The sequence below is a fragment of the Lemur catta genome, chromosome 2 (assembly GCF_020740605.2).
Source record: "Lemur catta isolate mLemCat1 chromosome 2, mLemCat1.pri, whole genome shotgun sequence".
In the NCBI taxonomy this organism is placed as follows: domain Eukaryota; kingdom Metazoa; phylum Chordata; class Mammalia; order Primates; family Lemuridae; genus Lemur; species Lemur catta.
This window is the reverse complement of record NC_059129.1, coordinates 51,024,262-51,039,337: the sequence shown is the minus strand read 5'-3', so window position 1 is coordinate 51,039,337 and position 15,076 is coordinate 51,024,262. Positions and strand designations below refer to the sequence as shown.

At 51.9% G+C, this 15,076-nt stretch overlaps 1 protein-coding gene across 1 annotated transcript; it reads right to left on the bottom strand.

Moving 5' to 3' along the window:
• Positions 1–3,189: 3,189 nt before the first annotated feature.
• Positions 3,190–9,783, bottom strand: LOC123631873 (guanylyl cyclase-activating protein 1). Its single transcript, XM_045541940.1, has 4 exons — positions 9,566–9,783; positions 4,147–4,296; positions 3,720–3,813; positions 3,190–3,364 (listed from the first exon to the last, which is right to left on the bottom strand). Exons 1-4 carry the CDS (start codon positions 9,764–9,766, stop codon positions 3,201–3,203), a joined length of 609 nt encoding a protein of 202 aa, XP_045397896.1. The 5' UTR covers positions 9,767–9,783; the 3' UTR covers positions 3,190–3,200.
• Positions 9,784–15,076: the final 5,293 nt, after the last annotated feature.

The following is a 15,076-nucleotide window of genomic DNA, read 5'->3' as shown; positions in this document are numbered from 1 at the left end:
GGCTTAGCCTGCGCGTACCCACTCTCACCCTGGTGTGGACTTCCTGGCCCCCCTGTGCAGGGGTGAGTGGGGACGGGGAAGGGCTGCTGGGTCTGAAGTGGCCAATAGGGCACAGTCCATTGTGGAGGATTTCCTGGGGTGGGGAAGGGAACGCGGTTACTGCCCTTTTGGCTGCTCCTGGGAGAACTACGCCTTGGCTGGGTGGTTGTGGGGCTCCCACAGATTCCTAGGTGTTCTCAGTTGGGAGCAGGAGTCAATTGAGGGGAGTGGGGGCCCCATAGGCCAAACCAGCAATGAGAACGCCCACACTCACCGGTGTGAAGCAGAGGCAGGTAGGAAGCAGGGGCTGCAAGGTGTTGAGACTGAAGAAAAGGTAGGCGTGTGTGTTGGGGCCCCCAGGATGCTGAGGAGTGTTCCCGGGGAGGACCCTCGCCGCCTGCTCCCCACCATGTCCTCACCAGTGGTGTCAACGGGGAAAACTGCAGCAAGGAAGCGGCAGGCTGTGGTCTTCCTGCGCTTTGGAGGGGTCGGCTGTGCTTAAAGGGGCTGTTTCAGCTCTGCCCGGGTGCTGCTCCCCGAGCCCTGCTGCCAGCCTGCCTCCCCCCCACCCCCCACCCCCCAGAATCCCCCTCGTCTTCCATACCCGCTCCACGGCCACCCGTCCCCAGCATGGACGTTCCACAGTTCCCAGCCAAAAGCCGAACATATCTCTTTAAAGGACGGAGAAACCTTCTCTCTGTCTCTGGGGAGAACTGGGGGCCTGCTGACCTGGGCTCTAGGCCAGGCTTAGCCTCCAACTGCTGTGTGACCCCAGATGGCCACTCCTCTTCCCTAACCTTGGTTGTCTGTCTGCACGGTGAGAGCAGATTGGATGGGGTGAGCAGTTTTCAGATTATTATTTTTTTAGATGTGGAATTCTTTTTTGTTATACAAACACTTACTTGCAATCCCAATATAGAAACTGGATTAAAGAAACTCGGTTCCCTCCCAGCCCTGCAGCCAGAGGCCCCTCTGAAAAAACTAAGTGAAAACCAGTGGCCTGGATCACTGTTACTCCTGGGAGATAATTTAAAACTGGGACCAGGAAAAACATTCGTTTTACCTTGAATAGCTATGTTTTTATGTTGATGTATAAAAAATAAAACTAACTCATTGAACCTGCAATTTTATAGGTATATTTCATACGATATTCAATGAAGTTTCCTTTAGATATCAATTTTAGGTAAAAAATGATTGATTAAAAATTATTAATAATAATCCAGGTGGGACACAGATAGGCCCAAATCATGAAGGTGGTCTGTGAATGAGGTTGGGGAATGGCCTCATCCTACGCAGACACCCTCCCAACTCTGACCTTCAGGATTCCCAAGCGGCTGCCAGCAAGAGCAGGGGCAGAAATGTCGACCCCCTTTTTCTTCCAGGCTGCCCTCAGCATTGGCCTCCACCTGCCCTCCACGTCTGCTGCCCAGGCCCTCGCTGACTTCCCTGACGGGGTGGTCCACGTGATGGACAGCACAGAGGGGGCAAAATGCACCCTCTCATGCCCCCACTGGGGTGCTCTCTGACCTGGTGTTTCATCCTCTTTCCCTTTGTTTTCTCCCTCCCACTCTTGGGTTTTTATTTACTCCTCACACCTCCCCCACACCCAGCTCAAGTGAAGACTCAAAGCCCAGAAGAAAGAGCATCTTTGAAAAAATGATCACAATTGCTCCAGCCTCTGTCTCTCCCCAGGTTCCTGTGGCAGCCAGGCAGCTGTAATTCAGGGCAAAGCTGACAAAACCTGCCTTGGATGGGTAGATCTCTGAGTTGGCCATTCTTAAAGTCAGGGTGTGCAAAGAATAAGGATGGGGCCCACCTGTAACAGACTGTCAACTGATGTCAGGTGTCCCCAAAGCAAGAGGGATTTCAGTTATACCAGGGATGGTCAGGTCATTTGCAATGAGTCACAGACCTGGGGGGAACCATGGGGCACCTCACACTACCAAGCAGGGGAAGTATGAGGAACTTGTGCAGTCTATTCTGGAAAACTACAGATTTCCTCTGGGCAAATGAGGACTCTCTGCAGTGCCACCCACCTTCTTTCACTTTTTAGCCAGTACCAAATTTGGGCAAACCCTCCCAGAGTGTCAGAATGCATGCACGGGCGCAGACGTTCAGAGTCAGATCTACAGTCATCCAAACATTCCATCCTTGTCTCCATGGTAATATGATAAACTTCTTGAAGGAGTGGTGGGTTTTTTCCTCTTACCAGGGCCCTAGGAGGTGCTCCCTAAAAATGGACATGGTGACTTTTATTGTTTCAAATTTGGTAAAATTTAAATCCTAAGAGATGGCCACAATTTATACCTAAGAACACTCCTGTCCACATCACACAGCCCCCACATGTGACACATACGTCACAGAGAACGCACCTTCAACCTCCCCACACCTTCTTCTCCGTGTGCACCCCTAACCACTCATTCAGGTCCAAAGTCAAAGGTCACCCCTGTGATGCTGCCTGAGTCAGACTCCTCCAGGTCTCTCCTACAGGAATCTGTTCACAACTGCTCTTAGCACATTTTATTACGCTGACACTTGCCCACGTGTCTCCCCATTAGCCTGAGTTCCTTGAGGATGAGAACTGTTTTCTTTCTCATCCAACATCTAGCATACTAAGTGCTCAGTAAATGCTTACTGAAGGGAGGAATGAATCAACACAAATCACCAGTAGGCTCCGGGATCCCAGGGGCAGGATGGGAATGTCATTGGAGCACAAAAATTGGGGCTGTGGCCACTGCATCTGCAGGACTCCACCAGAGACCTGGGAAAGCCCAGCCCTCCCTCCGAGCTTCCACGTCTAGAAGAGTAAGGACTGGAGAAGGTCCGTGGGCTGGAGAAGGTCCGTGGGCAAAGTTGGGGAAAACTGGGAGAGGTGCCCAAAGGGGAAAGGGAGGTGCCTGAGAGCGGTGGGATGACCAGTGTCCCCAGCAGGGAGTGTCACCACCACCTGAGTCACCCAAAGTGTCTAGAAGCAATCCTTCACTGTCCCTGGCTCTGGACACCCACCCCCCCCCCGTCCCTCCGCTGCCACCATTCACCCCAAAGAGGCCAGCCGAGCCTTTGAGTTCAGTAGAGTCTATCTGGCATTAAGACAAGAACAACGACACCAGGCACCACCACCCCACCCCACCCCCCAGTACAGAAGCAGCTGGGCGGTGGGCTCAGCCGGCTGCCTCCGTGGCAGGGTCACCATCCCCGTCCCCATCCTCCTCGTTGTTCTGGAGCCTGCGCACGATGCGGGTGAGGTCCAGGCTTCGCGTCAGCGTGTCCAGGAGCATCTGGTCCTTCTGCACTCCCTCCACGAACTCTTCCAGGGAGAGTTCCCCTGGGCAAAGAGAAAGGGGGCCATGGGCAGGAGGGTGTTCACACCTGCAGTGCAGGGCCCAGAGCTAGATGCTTGCAAGAGCTGGGGACAGAGCGAACGCTGGGGGAAGTGGCCTGTGAGTATGGCAGGCAGAGGGATCCAGAGCCCACTGTCTGGTCCAGGAATCCCTAAAAGCCAGCCCTGTGGCTGGAGCAGAGGCTGGTGGAGGAGGTGACCAGCAGAGGGCCCTTAGTGCCTCCTCCTCCCCTCCTTCCCCTCTCCCCTGGTGACCTCCCACCCCTGATGACCCCACATCCCTGGTGACCCCTCATCCCTGGTGACCCCTCCCCCGGCCAGCCCCTCCTGGACCCCTCACCATCCCCATTGACGTCAATCTTGGAGAACACTGTATCGGTGAACTCCTCCGCAGTCATGGTCGTGTCGCTGCAGGGGTTAATGGCTCGGATGGCCTGCGAGGGAAGAAGCAGGCAGAAGTGAGGGACACGTCCTCCTCCTATCTCAGCAGTGGGAGCGGGGACAGTGGGAGCCTGTCTGGCTCCCGGCAGGAGCGGGTAGAGGTGCTGGTGTCCGGGTCTGAGGCCGGGCTGGGACTGCACAGCCGAGCTTCAGTCTCCAGGTAAGGATGCGGAAAGGCCCGCGGAGGGGAAGGGACGTGGCCCGGTCACGCGGCTGGTGAGGGGATCCTCAGTCCCAAGTCCTGTCGCAATCCGGAAACCGCAGTTCCGACCCCTGAGGCTCAGCTCGGGGTCCCACCCGGCCCGGCCCTCTGCACCTGGAGTTACCCGGATGATGGTGAGCAGCTCGTCGCGGTCGATGCAGCCGTTGCCGTCCACGTCGTAGAGCTTGAAGTACCAGCGCAGCTTCTGTTCCACCTTGCCCTTGAGCACCAGGCTGAGCGCCGCCACGTACTCCATGAAGTCGATGTAGCCGTCCTGGGGGGGGAGTGGGGAGGGGCGGCCGCCTGAGCCCACCCGGCCGATGCCCAGCGAGGGGCCCCCGCTGTCCTCTCCACGCCGGGCCGTCTGTCTGTCCTCCCGGACACCCGCACAGCCCGCCCTGCCCGCCCCGGAGAACGCGGATCAAATCCGATAAACCGACCCCCCGTGGGGCGTGAGTGGCTGAGGCTGCCCGTCTGCCTGTGAGTCTCGAGCTTGAGCCTTCCCCGTCGAGGCCGGGGGGACGCGGTGTGCGGCGGGGAGGAGGGAGAGCCGCACCCCCAGGGATGCGGTTTGGATGAGCTCCTGGAAGTTTCTCACCCCGCAGGCAGGCGGGGCTGGAGGAGCTGGGGCAGGGGCAGGAGGGCGACGTGGAGGCCGGGAGCACCTTCCCGGTTCCTTCCTCGCTCGTGCAATGTGCTGTGATACACTGAGAATCCAGAACCCAGGGAGCTAGAAGCCCTGTCCTGAGGAGTGCAGTGCTCGGGCACAGGTTCGAATCCTGACTCCACCCCCTCGAAGCCGTAGGATCTGGGACAAAAGAGTCACTATGTCTCTGGCCCTCGATTTCCTCATTTATAGTAGTTGTAATAGTCCCTACTCCTGTGGGATTGTTGTGGGATTAAGTGAGCTCATGTATGGAAAGCACTCAGCACTGCCTGGCACTTAGCACTCAATAAACGTTACCTATTATTACCACTAATGCTATTATTATTATAGAGAGATCACTATGACATCGTGATGCACAGTCGTCCCTCCTAGTATATGTGGGGGATGGTTCCAGGACAACCACCCACTTCATCCCACCCCTCACCCTTCCAGCCCCACCCCCTGCATATACCAAAATTCGCACATACACAAGTCCGGCAGTCAGCTTGGTGGAACCCGAGTACAGGAAAATCCACCCTCCCTACAAGGGGTTTCACAGCATGCAAATACTGTATTTTGGATCCACATATGGTTGAAAAAAATCCTCATACACATGGACCTGTGCAGTTCAAACCCCAGTTGTTCGGAGGTCAGCTGTATATCCAGCAACAACATATCCGGACAGTGCATTATGGAATCATAGATTAGGAGCACCCAACTCTGCTAGGGCAGGGGCAAGAAGAGGGGAGCTCAGGGAGGCGAGTCTCAGAGGAGCCAGTCATGGGGAAGGGTGGCAGAAGACATTCCTGCAGGATATTTCTTGAGGACCCCCTAAATGTTCACCAGCTGACACTCTGCCTGGACCTGCCAGCTCTGTGGATGGGGTCAAGGAATTAAGGCACATGGGCCAGCCTCCTCCTGCTCCCAGCAAATTGAATGAGGCCGAGAGAGGAAGCCTGTGTCTTGTAGAAAGGCTCAGTGCTGTAAGGAAAGGAGCACTGGACTCACAGCAGGTGAACCTGAATTCAGCCTCTGTTCCTTCACTTACAACCACGACTCTGGAACCAGGAAGTTACCGAGAGGCAGATTTGAGGTCATTATGAAAAACTCTTTAACAGGCAGAGTTGCCCAGGCATGGTGGCTCATACCTGTAATCCTAGCACTTTGGGAGGCCGAGAGGGGAGGATTGCTAGAGGCCAGGAGTTCCAGCTTGAGCAAGAGCAAAACCCTGTTTCCACAAAAAATAGAAAAATTACCCAGGCATGGTGGTGCATGCCTGTAGTCTCAGCTACTCAGGAGGCTGAGGCAGGAGGATCGTTTGAGCCTAGGAGACTGAAGCTGCAGTGAGCTATGATCACACCACTGCACTCTAGCCTGGGTGACAGAGTGAGACCCTGTCTCAAAAGTAAATAAATAAATAAATAAAGCCAAGCAGAGTTGCCCATGGTGAAAGGGTCAGCCTGGTGCAATAATGAGCTCCCTGTTGGTGGAAGCATACAAGCAGAGGTTGGCAAGGATGTGGCAGAGATAGGACAGGAAGGCCTCTGAGATCTCCTGGTCTGTGCTGGCCTGTGGCCTTGAGCAAGGCCATAACCACTCTGAGCCCCACAGTGGAGATCTTGGACAGAGTGGGTGTTTTCGTGGTGCTTCCCATGTGCGAGGCTTTCACTCACCTTAGCTCATTCAGTTCCAACCCACCTCCCAGGATCATTTTCAGAAGGGAGCAAGGCCCTTGCAACAGTGCTTGGATAAGCAAGAGAACCACTAAGGAGGGTCATCTGGAGAAGGGGACACGGGGTGAGGAGGCTTTTCATTTTTTATCTTTCTGTATTGCTGGAAACTTCTACAATAAGCTGTATTACTTTTATAATTTAAAAGAAAAAACGGCTAAAAGGGGCAATGGAAAAAGTGTGAGGTTTTGGACCAGAAAGACCTAAACTGCCTCTTAGGAGAGGCATGACCTTGGACAAGTCACACGACCTCCTCGAGTCTCAGTTGCCTCAGGTCTAGGATAAGAATGACAATATGTACTTCTCAAGATTGCGATGTGGATTAGATTCAGCGATGATACTACAGCAATACTAACTTTTTCAGTGTTCTCCATGGACTTCCTGGGCTGAGCGCTTTATTTACTTATTTAATCTCACAGCTCCCTGCCCCCAGGAGGTGGACATTTTTGTCTCCATTTTGGATGAGAAAGCTGAAGTTGAGAAAGATTAGGCCACACAGCTAATGAATGACAAAGCCTCACCTAGAAAGCTGGGTCTCCTAAGTCCTACACCAGGGATCAAATGTGGGCTATGAGATTTACATTGATTTGTGTGCACCTGTGGGACTGCCAGGCACAGCCAAGCCCAGGCAAAATTTTGAAGTAAGCAAAGCAAACGCCTGTCCCCCAGTTCCCACGCCCCACTGATACCGCTGTACCCTCCGGCCCCACACAGCTGGTGCAATACCCCGGATACAAATGTCTTCTAACTCAGGGGCTGGTGAACTTTTTCTATAAAGTGCCAGATAGTAAATATTTCAGCTTTGCAGCCAAACAGCCTCTGTCATGTAGCATGAAAGCAGCCGTAGACAATTTGTAAATAAATAAATGGATGTGGTGTATTCTAATTAAACTTCATGTACAAAAATAGGCCCGTGAGCCTCATTTGCACATCCCTGTTTTATTTAACTCCTTTCTGCATCAGAACTTGCCAGTCCTGTGTCCCATCTCCTAGCCAAGCTGCTAAATTGCTCCATGCTGATGACAACGGTTGGTCAAGACAGCACTGCCCAAAGTGTGACTGCGTACCATGGGTGTATATGAGGCATTGGGTGGAACAGGGATGCTCTTCATTTTAATAAGTGCATAGTTAATTAATGTGTATTATAAAATACATACCTAGCTGTAAAACTCATGACTTCTCACATATTCATTCAGTGATGCAACCAATATTTATTAAGCACCTACCATGTTCCAGGCACTGTCCTAGGAGCTGGGGATTCAGCAGGGAACAGACAGGCAAATCTCTGCCCTCCTGGAGCTTACATTCCAGCAGGGGAGACAGACAGTAAATATGATGTGGAAATGTTATTTAATATCTGGTCTTAGAAGATGAGAAGTGCTGGGGGGAAAGGACAGACCGGGAAATACAGAGGTAGGGACCAGTCCCAGTTTTAAATAACGTTTAAACCAGGAGATCGGGACAAGTGCTAGTGAGAAATCAACGTTTCAGCAGAGACTTACAGCAGGGGAAAGTGTGAGCCAAGCAGAATTCTGGGGGAAGAGGTCCCAGGCAGCACAAAGGCCCTAAGGCATAAGGGAGAAGGCCATACTGGGTAGAAACAAGAGGCTGATTTACTTTCAGTGGAAAGAAAAGGATCAAGTGGTGTTTACATGTGACAATAGTTAAAGAGATGGCATATGAATGACTCCAGTTAGTTTGTCCCTCCTTGGTGTCATATGTGTGATTTTGGGGGGTCCTCCTGCAGACATGTCTTGACCCAAAAGGTTTCCTTAGCAGGCAAGAAGATGAGATAGTTTGGTGTTTAGGGGCATGGGGGTTGGGCTTAACCACCTACTCTTCTTCGCCTACTGTTCAGGAGTTATTGCTTCTTCTGGAACATTCTGGGGGTCTGGCATGATGACTCCATCCCTGCTAGTCTCCACACCATGGGCTCCAGTACTCTGCTCCCCTATACCCGCTTTGGGAAAGCCCTCGGGCAGCAGCATACTGCCCTTGAGGCTGGAACTCAAAGCCCATAATCTGCTTTGGTCCCTTAACCCTAAATATTAGTGAGTTTTAAATAGCCGCTGAGCCCAGCTTTGCTAGAAGCCCCGCCCACGACAGTGCCTGGGCAGTGAGGGGAGGAGCCTCTCCCGACCTCCCTGGGCACTTGGCGACCACCATCTCACCCTCACTGGCCAGCGAGGGGACAGTGGATGGGAGCCACTTTTGCAGATTTAGGTTCTTCCACCACTACACTTTGACTTGAGTTGTTCCAGATGAATGGAAGGTGTACCGCTGAAAACCAAAGAGCACCTTAACTCATGCCCCCAGCAGCCGTGGCAGATGCAGGTGAATAGGCTGAGGCTGAGAGGAGAGATGACGGGCTCAAGGTCATCAGCTGGGGGCCCACACCCACAGTCCCAAGCTCCCCTTTCAGCATCCCCTCTAGTTTATCTGGAAGTCCTCACCCAATGTGTCCAGGTGGTTACTGGGGAGACATGAAATTTGACCCTCGTATGGACCTTCAGCCTCACTTGAGAAAAGATGAATTGAGGTCACGGGATATTTTGAAGTCGGGAGTATCCTGGATTCCCCAGTGCCCAGGCAACCGTCCCCAATCCTAGTATCCACAGAACATCACAGCTGACCCTAGCGACGTGGGGCTGCCCATCCCAGAGCAGTGGGGCTGGGGACACATCGTCCTGCTCCCTGCTCTCTGCCCCTCCTCCTACGACCTTGAGAGCCTCAAAGGGTCTTTGTGAACGCACCATGTATAGGACTGGCGCATTGTACGTGCTCAACGACTACGTTGGAAGGGTCCATGTTCATTTTGGAGTGAACTGAGACATGCGTCTGGCAGAGGCAGAGCAAGCCGTTAGATTCAGCCTCAGATTGCGCTGATTTGTGGGCCTCTCTGTCGTCCCTTGGAAAGCAAGAGCAGGGACAGGGTCTGCTTCATTTCTGATCCCCTAGTGCCTGATTCACAGTGTTCGACAAACATCAGATGAATTGAAGTCCTAATGTGGAAAGTCAACCCCCCAAATAAACAGATGACTGTAGAAATGAAGTCACCTCCAGCAGACACTTCTGTGATCCTGTCTGCTCTTCCTCCCCTCCAGCTGGTCAGGCCCCTCGAGGGGTCCCTCCGACACTCCCCAGCCCACCCCCCAGCCTCTGCTCACCTTGTTGAAGTCAAAGGTCTCAAACATCTGCTCCACATACTGGCTGGCCGACGGGCTCAGGTTCTTGAGGCCGAAGAACTGGCGGAACTCATAGAGGGTGAGCTGGCCGGAGGGACACTCGGTCATGAACTTCTTATACCACTGGTGGCACTCGGTGCTGCTCAGCTCCTCCACCGACTTCCCGTCCATCACGTTGCCCATCGTCCAGGCCTGCAGGAGGCTGATGCCCGAGACGGACAGGTCCTGTTTCCTGCTGCTCCCTGCACAAGGGCGCCCTGGCCTTCTAAAACAGAGCCCTGCTGTCTCGCAGGCCCGCGTCCCCTAGGTCTGAGCAAAGAGGGGCCCGATGTGTAGGACGGTGCAGGGCGATGGCAAAAGGAGGTGAGCAGAGGGGAGAGGTGATGGGTACACCCAGATCCACAGGATGCCAAAGGATGGGTGTTCGAAGTCCCCACTAAATCCTTGCAGCCAGTGGGAACTGTGCCCAGAGGAAGAAGAGTGAAAATAGAACAAAGCTTAGAGAAGCAGAGTCCCAGGATTACAGCCTTGAGCTGTAGGTGAGAGGATTTTTTTACCCAGTTTGCAATCTCCTAATCCCTTCTTACCATGGCAGAGTGGGTGTCCAACCAGTGGCTGCTCTGATCCTATGACCTCCATGACCTTCTCCTGCTTTGAGTGGGTTCACAATGTTTTCGGAGTCATGGTATTGAGGAATATATGAAGTGGTGCTCGTTCTTCCAGAGTGGGACAACTGTGGGCTCTTGGCAGGGCTGCTATGTGCGGTTATCCAGGCTGTGCACTGCACTTGGCCATCACAACTGAGGTAGCCCAATCACACTATGGGTATGATAACATATGAGAGCATATCCTAGGTGGATGCAGAGTTTGTGGGCTTCCAAGACAAGTATGAGCACCAATATACATAGCGATGCACATACATGCACACACACATGCACACACTCTCACATACACATTGGTCCCGTCCTGACCACACACACTCTCAAATTCCCAGAGGTTGCATCTCTCCCATCCTGGAAGGCCTGAATTCAACCCAGCATCTGATTCACAACCTGACACCACTGACGACCAGGAGTATGGGGGTGGGGTTGGTGCCCTGGGCAGTGTGTGAGTCTGTACATGAGAGTGCAGGCACACAGGTGCATGGGAGAGCTGCTACCTGCTGGTCCTGGAAAACTCCCAGGCCAAGCCTTGGGGCCTGTGTATGTAGCAGCAGCTTTCTCTGATGCCTATGGGATGTCTACTCTCTGGCCACAGACTTCAAAGTTGGTTCATTTATGAAACCTACATTCAGGAGCAGGTGCACTTAAGCTGGGTGCTTCCAGGAAAGCTTAAAGCCAGTGCTTGTCCCACCCTGCCTTTTGCCCTTGTTTCCCTCCCCACTTTACACATGGGCCATGCCCAGGTAGCCTGACTCAGCTAGAGAGAACCACTGCCCACAGCTCTGCTTCCCCTAGCCAGGCCTTGGACACTTGTTCAAGTTGTGCTAACTTGAACTGACACAAAACTGCCTTTTATACTTGAGGAACGGGTACCTTTTCAGGGTGCTTTGTTACCATAGCAAACCTAGCTCGTCCTGACTGATACAAAGACTGTACAGTTTCAAATACTGCACAATATGTCTTTTGGGTGGCATGAGGCTTGCTTAGCTCCCTGGAACCCCCAGCTATAAGCTTGGTCCCTCCTAGACTACCAGGCCACAAAGAGAGGATTCTGTTTTATTTTATTTTTTTTTCCAGTGGCCAGTTACTAGGAGAGAGGATTCCTTTTTTTCCCCTAATATCAACAATCAGTCCACTGTAATCTTAGCTACTCAGGAGGCTAAGGTGAGAGGATTGCTTGGAGCCAAGAGTTTAAGATTAGCCTGGGCAAAATAGCAAGACACCTGTCTCTATAAAAAAAAAATTAAAAATTAGCTGAGCATGGTGGTGCACACCTGTAGTCATGGCTACTTTGGAGGCTGAGGCAGGAGGATCACTTGAGCCCAAGAATTCGAGATTTTAATGAGCTATGATGGTGCCACTGCACTCCAGCTTGGGTGATAGAGCGAGATCCTGTCTCCAAAAAAAGAGGGGGAAGGGGGAATAACGGTGCCCATCTGATAGGGCTATTAAGAGGATTAAGTGAATTACTATTAATATATGGAAAGCATTTAGAATAGGATCTGGCACAGACTAAGTACCCCATAAATATTGGCTATGATTTTATAATTTTGTATCTGCTACAGCAGCATGTCTGGCAATGACTAGAATCTAGGTACAGTTATATTGCATCTTGGGCACAGCAGTGCCCCTAGGTTAGAGCCAGTCATGCCTCTTGTCACTTTAGCCCCATTCACCAGGGATGCTGGACTATTAGAAGAACTGTGTGAAGGAACAGACATCCAACCTGCCTCACGAAGGCCACCTAGTAGCTGTGGTCAGGCCCTAGAGAAGGTAGAGGTCTTCATTAAAGCCTTATTGGTGGCCAGGTGCAGTGGCTTAAGCCTGTAATCCTAGCACTCTGGAAGGCCGAGGCTGGAGGATCACTTGAGCTGAGGAGTTCGAGACCAGCCTGAGCAAGAGCAAGACACCCGTCTCTACTAAAAATAGAAAAAATCAGCCAGGCAACTAAAAATAGAAAAAAAAATTAGCCAGGCATGGTGGTGTGCACCTGTAGTCCCAGCTACCCGGGAGGCTGAGGCAGGAGGATCACTTGAGCCCAGGAGTTTGAGGTTGCTGTGAGCTAGGCTGACGCCACGGCACTCACTCTAGCCTGGGCAACAGAGCAAGACTCTGTCTAAAAAAAACAAAACTTATTGGATCCAACTTCCTGCCCCATTGCCTGCCCCTAAAAAGGATGTAAAACTTAGAAAACTGTTTTCTTAGCCTCTCGAGTAAGAATGGCTGTATGATATGGTTCTGGCCAAAGAGGCAATTAAAGTCTGCCACGGTTTTCTTGATAAAAATAGATTAAAGATGCAGCTAGTACTTCCCTTTCCCTACTTTTGGCCTTGAATATGGGTGTGATGCTTTGAATGTAGCAGCCATCTTGTGACCATGAGGTTACAAGCAAAGGGAAATGCCAAGAAAACCAGAGCTGTCAACCATCATTACTGAGCTGCTGAACCCGTGAAAATACCCACCACCTCTCCCCATGGCATATGAATGACTCAACGTGGCTCATTTCTGGTTATTTTTAAAAAAGAATCCCCACTTTATTTAAATAAAAAGCAAACTAGAACCGTCAGAGGAAGCTTGAGGGTAGAGGTACCAGGAAGATGGTGGTTTTTATGCAATTTTGTGTGAAGAGCGCCAGGGTGTCAATCCTAGGAGGGTTCCCTGGGAACTGGACAAAAGGGAGGACCAGGGACCTGGAGAAGGTCCGCTCAGAAAAGTGGCCCAGCTCTGTCAAGGAAGTGCAGGCATGGCCTTCCAGCCATCGGGGATGGCCCAGTGTCTGTGTGCCTGGGCTGTGCCACTGCCTGGGCTGAGGGAGGAGCCCACAGTGGTGGGGGTCTATGCCCCTAGGCACTGCTCAGCCTTGGCAGCCCCATCTGGGGAGGACACGCCCCTTTATAGCTCAGGACACGTATAAGCAACCAGAAGCAGAACTCTGGACACCTAGGGAGGAACCTCAATCCGTGACCAAGGAGCTCCAGGTGGAATGAGCCAAACTGCTTCCTCAGGACTGGGCCAAGACAGGCTCTGCCTTACGTGGGCATCTGCCAAATAAAACCAGTGGGTAGGCCGGGTGCGGTGGCTCACGCCTGTAATCCTAGCACTCTGGGAGGCCGAGGCCTAGCACTCTGGATCGCTTGAGGTCAGGAGTTCGAGACCAGCCTGAGCAAGAGCGAGACCCCATCTCTACTAAAAATAGAAAGAAATTATCTGGCCAACTAAAAAATATATATAGAAAAAATTAGCTGGGCATGATGGCGCATGCCTGTAGTCCCAGCTACTCGGGAGGCTGAGGCAGTAGGATCGCTTAAGCCCAGGGGTTTGAGATTGCTGTGAGCCAGGCTGACGCCATGGCACTCACTCTAGCCCGGGCAACAGAGCAAGACTCTGTCTCAAAAAAAAAAACAAAAAACAAAAAACCAGCAGGTGGAGAGAGGTCATGTGCTCTGGGCCAGGTCTGCCTTCTTGGATCTGGTCTTTTCCCCCAGGAACGAATTTCAACCTTTTTGTCATAAAAACCAGCCAGGCGTGGGGTGCACATCTGTGGTCCCAGCTCCTCAGGACGCTGAGCAGGGAGGATCGCTTAAGCACAGGGGCTCAAGTCCAGTCTAGGCAACACAGCGAGACCCTGAACCAAAAATATGTAAATAAATGAAACCCCTGCTGGTCTCTCCCCTCCCAGCTCTGCTGCTCTTTCTGCCCGGTACCTGAGCAAGTGGATCCAAAGGGCCCCAGCTAAGGCTGCTCCTTAGAGGCCGGAGAGCAAGACTGAGACGAGGCTAACATTAACACTGTTGTCCCTGTCCCTTACAGTGTGCGTGACACCTATGAATGGGGAGAAGTGACCAAAATGCTGGCAGGGCTCATCTCTGAGTCATGCAATCACCAGTGATTTTTAAAAATATTTGCTTTTTTAAAATTATCTGTATATTTATTTATTTATTTTTTTGAGACAGAGTCTCGCTGTCCGGGCTAGAGTGAGTGCCGTGGTGTCAGCCTAGCTCACAGCAACCTCAAACTCCTGGGCTTAAGTGATCCTCCTGCCTCAGCCTCCCCAGTAGCTGGGACTATAGGCATGCGCCACCATGCCCGGCTAATTTTTTCTATATATGTATATATATATATATATATATATATATGTATATATATATATATATATATGTTTTAGTTGGCCAGATGGTTTCTTTCTATTTTTAGTAGAGACGGGGTCTCGCTCTTGCTGAGGCTGGTCTCGAACTCCTGACCTCGAGCGATCCACCCGCCTCAGCCTCCCAGAGTGCTAGGATTACAGGCGTGAGCCACCGTGCCCACATGGTTCCTAATGAACACATGTTGCTCACATAATGGAAGGGCTTATTTATTTTTGAAAAAGAAACCAAATAAGACTGTCTCATCTCTACCTAACGTGGTTGATTGGGGTACCTGGGGACAGGGAGCTGGGACCTGTGATCTTTGCTCAGGTTCCCCAGAGCATGGGGAGGGAGGGCTCCTTCCTGAACTTGCCCAGGACCCAGCTGGAATCCGTGTCCTTGCAGAGGCCTCTCCCGGCCAAGATTTGAAAATGAAGAGGTGGAGGAGGAGGAAGCAGAAGCATATCTGTCTCTACCTGTTTAAATCCTTCTCACTCTTCATGAGCACAAATGCCACCTCCTCTGGAAAGCCTTCCCAGATCTCTGCAGAATCCATCCTTTCCCCCTCAGCACCCTGACATTGCGCTTATGTGTTGATGGTTAATTTTAGGTGTCAGCTTGACTGGATTAAGGGATACCTGGATAGCTCGTAGAGCATTATTTCTGGGTGCGTCTGTGATGGTGTTTCCAGAAGAGATTGGCAT

Coding starts and splice junctions, on each gene's coding strand:
- LOC123631873 (XM_045541940.1), bottom strand. CDS start 9,766: ATGGGCAACGTGATGGACGGGAAGTCGGTGGAGGAGCTGAGCAGCACC. Junction 3,814..4,146: donor AGCTGCTCACCATCATCCGG/GTAACTCCAGGT, acceptor CTTCCCTCGCAG/GCCATCCGAGCCATTAACCC. Junction 3,365..3,719: donor GATTGACGTCAATGGGGATG/GTGAGGGGTCCA, acceptor CTCTTTGCCCAG/GGGAACTCTCCCTGGAAGAG.